General features: G+C 36.2%; 1 protein-coding gene across 1 annotated transcript; it reads left to right on the forward strand.

Annotated features, from left to right (window-relative positions):
* The first annotated feature begins 900 nt into the window (after positions 1 to 900).
* Positions 901 to 11,184, forward strand: CLEC12A (C-type lectin domain family 12 member A). Its single transcript, XM_041736385.1, has 6 exons — positions 901 to 1,116; positions 5,568 to 5,660; positions 5,939 to 6,127; positions 7,085 to 7,236; positions 8,788 to 8,891; positions 10,939 to 11,184. The coding sequence occupies exons 1-6, from the start codon at positions 1,026 to 1,028 to the stop codon at positions 11,114 to 11,116; spliced, it is 807 nt and encodes a 268-aa protein (XP_041592319.1). The 5' UTR covers positions 901 to 1,025; the 3' UTR covers positions 11,117 to 11,184.
* The last annotated feature ends 2,884 nt before the right edge of the window (positions 11,185 to 14,068 follow it).

The raw sequence follows: 14,068 nt of genomic DNA on the forward strand, positions 1-14,068 counted from the left end.
GTCACTATCACTGTGTCTTTCAACTCAATTATGTGACTGAAAATATAAGATTTACTAATAAGAATTAGGAAGGAACTTACTCAAAAACAATCATTCCCAAGCCCCCACCTCCAGTTTGTACATTTGATCAGTAAATGAATGGACCCCTGCCTCCTAAGAATAAGATCCTGACTTTGCAGGACTCTGGAGCCGTATTTGTTTCCCCCTTTTGGTATACTTTAGCTGGGAGCTGGCTAAAAAAGATTGAGGCAGTCTGCAGAGAGACAGTAAGACTAATCTCAGCTTTCCTGGACTACAGAGAAATTCCTAGGGCCTTTGGTTTATACATTTTGGCTATCAGTATGCATGGTGTGGTTCCTGGGCCCCAGGCTCCTTTAGTATATTTCTTGTTACTAGAAAAACTAGTTGTTCCCTAACTCCTCCTAGACTAATTTATCCCTAAGTAAGAGAGTTACCAAGTACAGTTTGTCCTCTGCCTCTGCCTGGGAGTGCTCTGGGTATATGAAGTCTCCCAGCAAAAGCAAATCATCTCTGTTACAACCTTTGCCGTGACACATACAAAACATCTGTTCTGGGCCATTGCTGTAGAATCATTGAGTGTTTGAGGACTGTGTTCTTCTGTTCTTTCTCTGCTTGAATGTTTTTCTCCAATAAGTTCTAGGTTATATCTGCACATGTCTCTAGTGATCTGTGCCCCCTTACATGGCACCAGTAATATCCAAGACAATTTTTAAAACTATTTCTGTAGTTGGCAGATATAGAGAAATGAGAAAAAGGAACAAGTATAAGAGGAAGAACGACTTTCACTCTTGCAACTATGTCTGAGACCTCTGATAGGCTGTAGCTGCTTTGTATACACACAGGATTGGGACAGTGAAAAGAGAAGTTAAAGCTTATAAATTTAAGCTTTGGTTTATAAACAGAAGTTTAAAATCATAATTATTGTTTAACATTAAACTTTGTTGGTTCACCTTTATCTTTTTTTTTTTTTAATAGTTTGTTGGGCTATCTTTTCATAGCCATCAATGTCTGAAGAAGTTACTTATGCAGATCTAAAATTTCAGGACTCCAGTAAAGGGGAAAATATCCATGAGTTTGACACAGTTGGGATAAAAGGTAAGATTTTGAGCTTTGGATGTGTTGTAGGTTGAGCTTCCCATTTTTACCAAAATTACTAATGCACAAAATAATTATGAAGGGTTGATTTTTTTTTTTTTACTAAAGGTGCTAATTAAAAAAAAATAAAGGTGCTAATTAGTGCATTGAATACTCAATCTTTTACAATGTTTCTATGCTGTAATGCCATACTCAAGATAATTAGGATAGGATAATGGCTTGATTTTATTGGATTATGAAACATTTTTTCCCCTGTAAAACAAGGGCCTATGTTGTCCAGGAAAGTCATGGTTTTGTAAGTGCTTCTTTTTTATAAGAAAATGCTAGCCACAAATATAATGGTAAAACTGTCTCTCATCTTTCTTCCTATGTGATAGGCACTATCCTATCCTCATAAGGTAGAAATGAGCATCTCTGTTTTACAGGAAAGCAACAGTGGCTTCAGGGAGTACATGGTGTGCTTGAGTGTCACATGCATGTCTGTGGATTGGGAAAGACTCTCTATTGACCCATCAGAATTATGGAGGAGAGGTTTTGGAAACCACTGGATGTCCATTGGACATTTAAGTCCATCATTTGACCTTTTGAAGTCTGTGTTCTCATCTATAAAATGGAGATAACAAGGCCTATTTAATTATGAGCTTGCAGCCATAATTTAGTGTATGCTACATATGCCATTTTGAAAAGGCTAACATGTTTAATGATTATTTCATGAGGTTTAAATTAAAGATACATAAAGATGAGAAATATACTCACAAAATGTTTTTTTATCAGCCAGAATTTCACTACTCATTTTTTATTTATTCATTTAGTCTCGTTATATATTTCTCTAATATTTAAAATTGGCCACACTTTTCAGTTCTGGTGACCACAAATGAAAATGAGGGAATCTCAAGAAGAATGACAATAATAAATAAGTTTGAGAATATTTTTCTGAAAGGAATATTAGAAGGAATTAAAGTTCTGTTACTTTTAAGCTGCTCCAGTTTGATCACTACCATCAAACAAATCAAATTTTATTCATAAAAAGATACTAAGTGATCCTTTGTAGCCATGTATGACTAAGTGGAAGAATCTGAACTTAAAACTAAACAGTGAGGAATTTTGTTTCAACATTAAACTATAACTAGAGATAAAAGAGTGAGACAGTAATATTCAGACCTATAAATTGGAATTTTGTGAATGAGCATGTTACTACACTGTAAGACATATTATTCATTTATTTATTGTTATTTTTAATGGAGTTTTTAAAGATTTTATCTATATTTATTCATGAGAGACATAGAGAGAGAGGCAGAAGCAGGCTCCTTGTAGAGAGCCTGATGCAGGACTCGATCCCGGACCCAGGGATCATGCCCTGAGCTGAAGGCAGTTGCTGAACAGCTGAGCCATCGAGGTGTCCAGACTTGTTATTCATTTACTTACATAAATCAGATTATATCACTTCTCCTTAGCTTGCTGTTAGGTGTATTCATGCTTTGAATAATTAGCAAATTCTAAATAACTCAGGGAATATTATAGTTGAATGGGAATATAGCTCTTTTTCATAAATCTTTAATTAATTCATTTTCCCTAGGTATGAGATATATTTTGAACTAAAGTTGCTTATCTTAAGTATGGTATTTAAGAAGTGACTGCTTTGGTTAAACTGTTGAGAATAAGTTAATAGCATGATAATTTATTTTAAAGTGATTCTTGCAGTCATATGATGGGATTAATATTTCCAGAATCTGACTTATTACTTAGAAATGGAAAAAATAATGTTTATTGGAGGTTACAAAATACTTAGATACATACATGTACCATAATTCCCATATGTTGAGCCTAGATATAGGGGAAAAAAGAAAGAAAAGAGAAAAAAAGAAAGAAAGAAAAAAGAAAAAAAGAAAGAGAAGAAAGAAAGAAAGAAAGAAAGAAGAAAGAAAGAATGAAGAAAGAAAGAAAGAAAGCAAGAAAGAAAGAAAGAAAGAAAAAAGAAGAAAGAAAAGATAGGGAGGGAAGGAAGAAGGGAGGAAGAAGAAAAGTAAAAAAAGAAGAAAGAAATGAAGTATATGTGTGTGAAACAGAGATGAGAGACAAAATGAGAGACAGAGAGACCTCTAAAAAAATGTCATTTGATTTTCTACCAAGTCAAGTATATATTACCCCCCAATTTCTCCTATTTCTTTTGCAGTTTAAGTTAAATGAAAAGACACATAGAGGCCTGAAGAAAGAAAAGAGACAAAGAAATATTGGAAGCTATAACATTTAAAACCACAATGTACCCCAAAGTTTTGTATTTAAAATTTTTTCCTCTAAAACTGTTTCCTTTCCCCAATCATCCTCATTTCACTAGATATAAATATAAATTCATATTTAATACAATCACCAGGTGTTTGCTATAGGCCAGCAATGTTCTAATTGTATTACCAATATTAAATCACTTAATCTATGATATTTTATGGCATTCTATTTTAGCATGCAAAAACTAAGATACAGAGACGCAAATGATTTGTTCAATATCTGACATGATAAACAGTAGATCCAGCATTCAAGCTCAGACATATTAGCCCTAGGAATAATTTTGCTTTTTTTAAAAAATCACTATGCTATACTGCCTATAAGTGTGCATACTTATTTTCCACCCCCTTTATCAAGTAAAAGATCTCTCATAAACATTTCATAAATTTGTATTATAGATTCTAACTTCAAAATGTATTTTTAATCAATTCGTGGGTGGTCACATTATCTAATCTTAGTAAAACAAACTACTATTCTCTCTCACATGGCATGCTACAGTAGTTTTCTTGCTATTTTCTCCGCTTCCAACACTGCTACTCTATAATTAATTCATTGTCCATATAAAGTAAAATCTTAAAAAAAAAACCCTCAATTATTTTCCTGTCTTCATTAAAGCCTTCCATTTGTTTTCCAAAAGAAGTCCAATCCTCTCTGGTTTAACAAAGCCTGTAGGTGATCTGTCTCCTGCATTTTTTACCTCCTCGAACATCATTTCTTGCCTTGGCCACAGTTTTTTAGCCATTGAATTTTTTTTCTATTTTTCAAATAGGTAAGGATCTTTCCCAGATTAGGTTTCTTTAACTAGATACTCTTGCTGCTTATAATGTTCTTCTCACTGATTTTGCAGGCACATTCCCATTGGCCATAAGATCAAAACTACATGCTCTCCATAATATAACTGTCTTAAAGCTGTGTATACCATAGCACAATGTGAGATCCCTATAATCTATTTATCATTCATCTATCTATCTAATCTATCTATCTATCATCTATCTATCATCTATTTATCTATCATCTGTCATCTCTATTATCTATCTATTTATTTTCTCTCACAATTATAATGTATTATCATGAGAGCAGGGACTTATATGTCTTGCTCACTTCTGTATTGTGAGCACCCAGAATAATGTGTAGTATATAGAAGATATTGAACCCATAACTTTAGTCTAATTGTATACATAAATAAATGAGAATATACTTCTTACAAAAGATAGTACTTGAAGCCACACTTCTAACCTTCTATAAGACCTTGATTATCTAGTTCTTTCACCATTAACTATTGCTAGAAGTCATTTTACATTTCACTTTCAATTCTTTCTATATTTCACAATATTATTACATCAGCAACTAAGAGATGTAGGATAAAGACCAGAAGTATAATAAGGTTATCACATTATTCTTGAATTATATTTTTTTGAAACATCTAGTATTCACATACACAAATGATGATAATTTAAATCAGGTGGTTATTTAATAATGATTAATTTATAATATAAAGTTTATGATTCCTTTTTTTTTTTTTTAAAGGGGAATGATCTGTTTTGGGGCTTTAGTGTTTGGTAAAAAAAGAAATACCAACAGAAGTTTGTTGCTAAAACTATGAAGAAATCCTGGTAAGGAAATGAAGTCAATCTGGCCTAAGGTCTGGCTGTTGGGAGGACACATGGAGATATTACAAAAGACACTCTATCATCTATGTTTCACAGCAAATTCTCAGCACTGGGGAGAAGGACATACATAATTGAAATTATTTGCTTTGTCAGTCACAACTGTCCACTCACAGAAGGAATACTCTGAATGACCTATTAGCTCCCAGCTACCCATTTTTCCCAAATTTGTATATTGTATCCAGATTGATTGGTTTTCTCAATTCTCTTTTTAAAGCCCATTTTTTCCTCTTTGTTTCTTGAATCAGCCTACCAATTAACAGCTTCTCCATTGAGAACCATTTTTGCATGCAAAAACATGAATAAAATGTTTTTTATGTGTTCTCTAGAAATTTTAAAATGTCCTTGAGTTTCTAGCAAAACACATTTTTTTTACCAGAGACATGTTAGGAAAGAAATAAAGGTAAAATGAATGAATGGAAGGATGAATGAATGAATGAATGAATGATTTGAATAAAGATGTATACCATTTCAAGGCCTGTCTGCTAATTTTGCTTTTCACAGCACCACCTGCTCCTTCCCATGGATGGTGTCAGAGAGTCTTGGCTCTTCTATGCCTTCTGCTGCTGATTGGACTAGGAGTCTTAGGAAGCATATGTATGTATTAACCTATGTTTTGATTGAAAGGGTTAACACCTAGAATTACATGAGTTTTACAAGAAAGTTTATTTTTGAATTGAGGCTTAGAAATGATTATTGGTGATAAAACCCCAAAAGGTATTGATAACTAGATACTTAAACATGGTAGTCAGTTTCCCTCACTCCCATGAAGGGACTACTTCCCTAGACCTTTAATTTTGTAATATTAGTTCAGCAGCAAGGATGATGGGTTGTTGAAGGGTTTTTTTTATCATTTCTTTTTTTTTAATCTGGAGTTTACACAACTTTGAAGATAGAAATTGGAAAATTGAATAAACTACAAAATTTCAAAGAAGAACTTCAGAGGAATGTTTCTCTACAACTAATGAGTAACATGAATAGTTCCAAGATGATCAGGAACCTATCTGTCACACTGCAAGTAACAGCCACCAAATTATGTCATGAACTCTACAAAAGAGAACCAGGTAATCCTACATTCCTCTCTAAGCTACTTATTAGACAATGAACGAAACCTAGGTGTCACTTGAAAATCATTTCAACAATAGGTAGCAGCTTTTTCCTAGGATGCCATTATTTGGAGAAAGGAATTAAATGTGATTGACAGAGGACTCACTGATATTTCCTTGCAGTAAGAAGAAAAACAGGAAAAGTAATAATACCTGTAGGCCCCCAAATTATTAGAGGCTGAGAGTTAGTTAATAAAATATCAGACAGTATACAGTTTCTCTAATCTGACATTCACTACTGTTATTTGGGCACTGAGGTCAACAGAAGATAGACAGGAGATCATAAGTCACCTCTTTATATCCTTTTTAAAGGATTAGAAGAAAAAAAAATAAAGGATTAGAAGAGTCTTTTCTTTTTTATAGGTGATCTTATTCTTAAATTTCAGTCAATGTTTGATAAGAATCAATAGAAAAGAGTTAGGCTTTGCCTTTAGAGTTAGGAGGAATTGTTTTTTAAATATATCTAACAGTTTCTATAGCTATTATAACTAAAACATGTTCTTGGTGCTCTTGAGAACTCCCCCTAATATTCAATGTCAGGCAGCAAGAAACACTGTAGTTAGAGAAGGCAGGGCTGCTGTAAGGTTTTTTTTGGGGTGGGGTTGATTCTTACTACACAATGTTTTTGTGATTAGCCTTTATTGCCATGTAGTATTATAAAAAATGAAAAAGAAACATAAGTTAATCAATCATTTTTCAGGACTCTTGAGGTAAGAAAATATGCTGGAATACAATGGACATTTAATTTGGAATGTGTTCTTTATGTTTTGGACTGAGGATGCATTTTATTCATCTTTCATGTAAAAAAGAAGAGAGACAAGTAAATTTGGTTAATTTGACATAGAGAACAATGGGAATAATAAGAATAATGGAGATTATCAACACAACCCAAATGAAACCATGTTCTTCTTCCAGAGCACAAATGTAAACCTTGTCCAAAGACATGGATGTGGCATGAGGACAGCTGCTATATACTAAAGAACAGTTATGAAACATGGCAAGAGAGTGTCATGTTCTGTTCTGCTCAAAATGCCAGCCTGTTGACAATTAAGAATAAAAGCGTATTGGTAAGGTCCCATGGATCTCTGTCTGTGAAGAAGGAAGCCACTTTTCCCATCATAGAATAGAGAGGAATGAGACATATTGGGGAAGATTTGTGCTAATCCAGACATGATTCTGGCTTAATTTAGTTAGAGTATGAAGTGGCTGAGACTTAGTACATTTATTACAGGGTAGGATAGCCAACGTGTCATCTAAAACCTTAGCTTAAGATGTTAACATCAGCAAAATCTCAGAGGCCAGACAGATGGGGAGATATGGAGTGCCCAGTCTTTGGGTCTGTGAACATTTCCAAAATTAAATGTTAGGATCAACTCTCAGAACATAATTTCTGAGAATTTCTCTAAAAACAGTTGATCAGGAGATCATTCCTGAGGGTTACCAATTCTGTAAAATCTAGATAAGAGAAGAATCTCTGTTGCCACCATTTTGTCTTATTTTTTAATAAGAGAAAAAGCTAACATATACTAGAATAAGAGGATAGGTTGGGTAAAATATGTATAAAGAAGTAGAATTAAGATGGGATGTCAAAGGCAAGTGTTAAGCAGATATATTATACTGACTCCTTGGGTCCCAGGAAGAGTGAGTTCTCTGGAAGATTTATTTATGTACTTATGTATTTATTTTCTTTTTTCTAGTATCTAAATAGAATCTCCATATTTTACTTATTCTTCAGCACTTCTGATCTCTCAGATAGTATTCACATATTATTTAAGGAAAAAATTCATTTTCCCAAAAATGTCAGCTTCCCTACTATAAGAATCTCTATCATCCTTTACAGCTGTGGGGGAAATCAAACCATAATATCATCCACATCTAATCATTCTTAACTGATTCATCTTAGTTAGTCACTCAAAAAATGTCTGGAATATGAGGAAAAAAGAACTTTGGCTCTAAAATTCTGGACTGGATCTAAATTCTACTTTATAACCACTTCTCATTTGACTTGGATAGGTTTTTTTCTCCTACTTCTTCTGTTTCTATTAACTTGTGTTTATATTAATTAACCACATCTTTTGCTCCTGGACTAACTTCTACTGGATACGTGAATCTTGAAGTTTGTGACCTTCATTGACCTTAAGTTAAAGTAATGCATGGAATGGTAGATACTTTCCCTTGTGAAACAGTAACTGATAAATAACTGTCAGAAGAAATCTTACAGTAAGGAGCACTTTGTTTAGATTTTTTAAAAAAGATTTTGTTTATTTATTCATGAGACACACAGAGAGAGAGAGAGAGAGGCAGAGACACAGGCAGAGGGAAAAGCAGGCTTCATGCAGGAAGCCCAATGCGGGACTCGATCCCGGGACTCCAGGATCACGCCCTGGGCTGAAGGCAGGTGCTAAATTAAACTGCTGAGCCACCCAGGGATCCCCCAGATTTTTTTTCTAATGGCAGTACAATGTAAAAGAAAAGCAGTAGTGTAATGTCAAAAATGTTACTTTAAAACAGTAATTTGTAAGAAATTATGTTGTGAGGTAATGTACAGAAATGGGAGACAATCAGTATTTTTGCGGGAGGTAAACAATTATTTTTTTAAACATCTCTATTTCTTGTAGGAATTTATAAAATCCAAGAGGTTACGTAATTACTGGCTGGGATTATCTCCCACGTATGACAGAGATTACCAGAAACTGGATGAAACGATTATCTCCTCCAACTGGTAAGTTTTTGTTCTTTTTCAATTTTTATAGTTGGTTTGAGTACGGTGTTTTCACCAGGAGCATTGTAGCTTAGAACTAAAAATAGCTTCAATTGAAATTGCACCCTCAAATAACTCTTTTCTCTTAACTCAGCCTTCTTTAAAGTGTGTAATAATGCAAAAAATTACCACAAATATTCTCATTATCTTTACAAGTCACTAAGGAATTTATTTTTTAAGATTTATTTATGTATTCATGAGAGACACAAAGAGAGAGAGAAAGAGAAAGAGAGAGAGAGAAAGACATAGACAGAGGGAGAAGTAATTTCCTGGCAAGGAGCTGGATGTGAGACTCGATCCCAGACCCTGGGATCACACCCTTGTCCAAAGGCAGATACTTAACCACTGAGCCACCCAGGTGTCCCTTGAAATGGCCATTTGGAATGAAAAATTTATAAATAGACTAGAACATTTCTAGTAAAGGGAACAAAATAAACATGGGCATGTTACATTGCATAGATGGTATGTATAAAATAATTTGTTTTGTAATATATTAGGAAATCTGGTTATAAATATATCATAATGAATAGATTCATATGCTATATTTGTTCTATTTGAAATAGGAGGAGAGGGGACAGTCAAGAAGTACATAAAAATCATGCTGAAATTCCATTTGCATTTTATAAGCCTTTAAATTTGAGAAGCAGACAGGATCAGACTAAAGAAAGAAACCAGAGCCTCAACATGCCCATGAATTCATACTTATTTGTTCTTTGAGGACACATTAAGCAGGAGTGAACACAGGGCAGTTGCGTTGGGGTCCAGCCACGCTAAATCTAAACCCTGAGATTCCTGGACACTCCCCACAGTGGGTGAGAAGCAAATACAAGTTTTGATTGTTTTGTTTGCATTTTCCTTCAGACAAATAGTAGACCTGAGAATATGTCAGAAAGACAAGGCAGTTTTGTCTTTGGCAGTTTACAATGATGGGACAGAGCAGGGGACAATATATGTGTACAAATGGAGGACAGAAGAAAGTATATTTTAAAGATCTCAATTGGAGTAAAGGGACTAGAGATGAAGGTAGTGTGTGCATCAGAGGAGAGTACAGATGGAATCTTGTTTTGAAAAAATATAGAATTTCCATGTGCTTATTTGTAATTATTGCTAATGGGGAGGTAATCTACAGCGGAATAGAAAACATCATATATTTCAAATTGTTAAGAAATAATACCTAAATAAAAAGTACATAATAATATATATGTATATATAATACATTAGATAGGTGTATAATATATAGTTATATATGTGTAGGCAATGTATTTCCTTTCGTTTTTTTTCTTAATGTATTTTGGGATGTATTTCTCAAAAGGGGCTATGATCAATGACATCTGTATCATGTCACTTCAAATAGGAAATTTTGCTTTTGAAAAATTGATAACCATTTTTTATTAATGATCATTATTTATTGACCAAAGTATTTAATAAACTATATTTTTCCCAAAGGATAATATTTTCAATTTACAAGTTTGTCTTCGATGCATAGTCCCTGCTCAGTAATCTTGTATTAGGAGCTCGTAATTATTCAAGAACTTCAGAATAAAAGCCCTGAAAAATGGTTAAAGGGAAATGTTACTTGGAGATGATGTTGAACTGAAGATATCATATGTTAAGTTAATTCCTGACTTGGGTGATTATGAAAAATATTTGAAGAGACAGTGTTGAAGATTTACCAGAGAAGCCAGACTGGGGGATTTAATAGAATTGTATTATTCTAAATCATATTAAGTATTGAGGAAGGGAGATGGTACATTTGGAAGTAAAGGACAGCAAGTAGTCCAGATGTAAAAAAAAATGGAAAAGGCAGATTAAGTAAGGCAGTGTTTGATACTGCATATTTGTTGATAAATATAAGTAACTCGGGCACTCTTGATATTCCAAATAATAATTAAAATGTATTTTAGATAATACAGACCCAGGAGCAATGATATATTGGTAAATCTTTTTTCCTATGGATGTGTTTCAAATGTTTGACTTGCCAAGTGTAATTCTTTATTTTCTCTTTCAGGTTTATAAGAAACACAAATGATGTAAATGATAGGATGTATTGTGGATATATGGACATAACATATGTTTACTATATAGAATGCACTGCCAAACTGCGTATCATATGTAAGAAGCTGGCTGATCCAGTCAAGATTGAGAACATGCTAATGAATGAAATACCAAATGAAAAATATAGTTAGCATTTCACTATTATCCTGTCATTAAAGCAACTTTTGGGAGCATACACCTTGTGGACCATGCAAAGGGAATAAAGATGCTATGAGATTAAATCTTTGCGTGTCTCCTAATAACATACAGTTTTAAACTTTCTTCTTTCTTTCACCTCATTTGCTGATTGAAAGGAACCCAAAGTCTTATCTTATCATCTAGATACAGGCCAGATACAGTTGAGCATAAATAGAGTGTGTTGTGTGAACATACAGAAAACTCAAACTCACTTTTCCAGGAATAAACAAGGTGAATACCAACCTTATACAACACCAGGGAAAATGAAATCTAGGAATATACACAAAGGATATACATCATGACCAATTGGAATTTATTTTAGTAATTAATACAGGTTGATTTACATTTTAGAAAAAAATAGAGACAAAAAAATCTGTTGTTATTATTATAATAGATGTAGAAAAGCATTTTATAAAATTTAATACCTCATCTCTCAGAAAACTAGAAGCAGGTTTCCCTAATCTGATAAAGAACATTGACATTAAAGGGGAGGGGCAAGACGGCAGAAGAGTAGGGTCCCCAAGTCACCTGTCCCCACCAAATTACCTAGACAACCTTCAAACCATCCTGAAAATCTACGAATTCGGCCTGAGATTTAAAAAGAGACCAGCTGGAATGCTACAGTGAGAAGTGTTCGCGCTTCTATCAAGGTAGGAAGACGGGAAATAAGAAATAAAGAAACAAAAGGCCTCCAAGGGGGAGGGGCCCCGCGAGGATCCGGGCTGAGGCCGGGGCGAGTGTCCCCAGGACAGGAGAGCCCCGTCCCGGAGGAGCAGGAGCTGCACCAACCTTCCCGGGCGGAAAGGGGCTCTCAGGGAGTTGGAGCAGGACCCAGGAGGGCGGGGATGCCCTCGGGCTCCGGGGACAGTAACAGGCACCTGCGCCCCGGGAGATGCGCCGAGCTCCCTAAGGGCTGCAGCGCTCGGGGGGACCCGGAGCAGGTCGGAGGGGCTCGGGCGGCGGCTCCGCGGAGGGGGCTGCGGGGCGGGAGCGCGAATCCAACAGCGCAGGCTCCGTAGCACAGGGCGCCGGGACACAGCCCAGGATCCGGCCTCCCCCCGGGACAGGCAGAGGCCGGGAGGGCCCAGGACAGCGAGGACGCTCCTAACCCGAGCCGAGCAGATCAGCGGCCCCGCCCGGAGCCCCCAGGCCCTGCAGACGGAGAGCCCCAGAGCTACTGCGGGAGCTGACTCCAGGGCTGCAGAACTGGCCCCGCCACTGGGGTTGTTCCTCCTGGGGCCTTACGGGGTAAACAACCCCCACTGAGCCGTGCACCAGGCAGGGGGCAGAGCAGCTCCCCCAAGTGCTAACACCTGAAAATCAGCACAACAGGCCCCTCCCCCAGAAGACCAGCGAGAAGGACCAGTTCCAGGGGAAGTCAAGGGACTTAAAGTATACAGAATCGGAAGATACTCCCCCGTGTTTTGTTTTGTTTTGTTTTGTTTTTGGCTTTTTGATTTCTATTTGCTTCCCCCACCCGCCACCCCCTTTTTTTACCCTTTCTTTCTTTTTCTTTCTCTTTTTCTTCTCTTTTTATCTTTTTTTCTTCCTTTTTTCTTTTTTCTTTTTCTCTTTTCTTTCCTTCTTTCTCTTCTCTCTTTTTCTCCTTTTCCCAATACAACTTGTTCTTGACCACTCTGCACTGAGCAAAATGACTAGAAGGAAAACCTCACCTCAAAAGAATGAATCAGAAACAGTCCTCTCTGCCACAGAGTTACAGAATCTGGATTACAATTCAATGTCAGAAAGCCAATTCAGAAGCACTATTATACAGCTACTGGTGGCTCTAGAAAAAAGCATAAAGGACTCAAGAGACCTCATGACTGCAGAATTTAGATCCAAACAGGCAGAAATTAAAAATCAATTGAATGAGATGCAATCCAAACTAGAAGTCCTAACGACTAGGGTTAACGAGGTGGAAGAACAAGGGAATGACATAGAAGACAAGTTGATGGCAAAGAGGGAAACTAAGGAAAAAAGACAAACAATTAAAAGACCATGAGGATAGATTAAGGGAAATAAAGGACAGCCTGAGGAAGAAAAACCTACGTTTAATTGGGGTTCCCAAGGGAGCCGAAAGGGACAGAGGGCCAGAATATGTATTTGAACAAACCATAGCTGAAAACTTTCCTAATCTGGGAAGGGAAACAGGCATTCAGATCCAGGAAATAGAGAGATCCCCCCCTCAAATCAATAAAAACCGTTCAACACCTCGACATCTAATAGTGAAGCTTGCAAATTCCAAAGATAAAGAGAAGATCCTTAAAGCAGCAAGAGACAAGAAATCCCTGACTTTTATGGGGAGGAGTATTATGGTAACAGCAGACCTCTCCACAGAGACCTGGCAGGCCAGAAAGGGCTGGCAGGATATATTCAGGGTCCTAAATGAGAAGAACATGCAACCAAGAATACTTTATCCAGCAAGGCTCTATTCAAAATGGAAGGAGAGATAAAGAGCTTCCAAGACAGGCAGGAACTGAAAGAATATGTGACCTCCAAACCAGCTCTGCAAGAAATTTTAAGGGGGACTCTTTTTTTTTTTTTAATTAATTTTTATTGGTGTTCAATTTACCAACATACAGAAAAACACCCAGTGCTCATCCCGTCAAGTGTCCACCTCAGTGCCCGTCACCCATTCCCCTCCAACACCCGCCCTCCTCCCCTTCCACCACCCCTAGTTCGTTTCCCTGAGTTAGGAGTCTTTATGTTCTGTCTCCCTTCCTGATATTTCCCAACATTTCTTTTCCCTTCCTTTATATTCCCTTTCACTATTATTCATATTCCCCAAATGAATGAGAACATACACTGTTTGTCCTTCTCCGATTGACTTATTTCACTCAGCATAATACCCTCCAGTTCCATCCACGTTGAAGCAAATGGTGGGTATTTGTCGTTTCTAATTGCTG

Source organism: Vulpes lagopus, chromosome 21, assembly GCF_018345385.1.
Source record: "Vulpes lagopus strain Blue_001 chromosome 21, ASM1834538v1, whole genome shotgun sequence".
Taxonomy (NCBI): Eukaryota; Metazoa; Chordata; class Mammalia; order Carnivora; family Canidae; genus Vulpes; species Vulpes lagopus.

What these genes read in the sequence shown, in the direction of transcription:
- CLEC12A (XM_041736385.1), top strand. Translation starts at nt 1,026, where the DNA reads ATGTCTGAAGAAGTTACTTATGCAGATCTAAAATTTCAGGACTCCAGT. An exon ending in AGGAGTCTTAGGAAGCATAT is followed by an intron (nt 5,661 to 5,938) that starts GTATGTATTAAC and finishes TTTAATCTGGAG; the next exon opens with TTTACACAACTTTGAAGATA. An exon ending in ACGATTATCTCCTCCAACTG is followed by an intron (nt 8,892 to 10,938) that starts GTAAGTTTTTGT and finishes TTTCTCTTTCAG; the next exon opens with GTTTATAAGAAACACAAATG.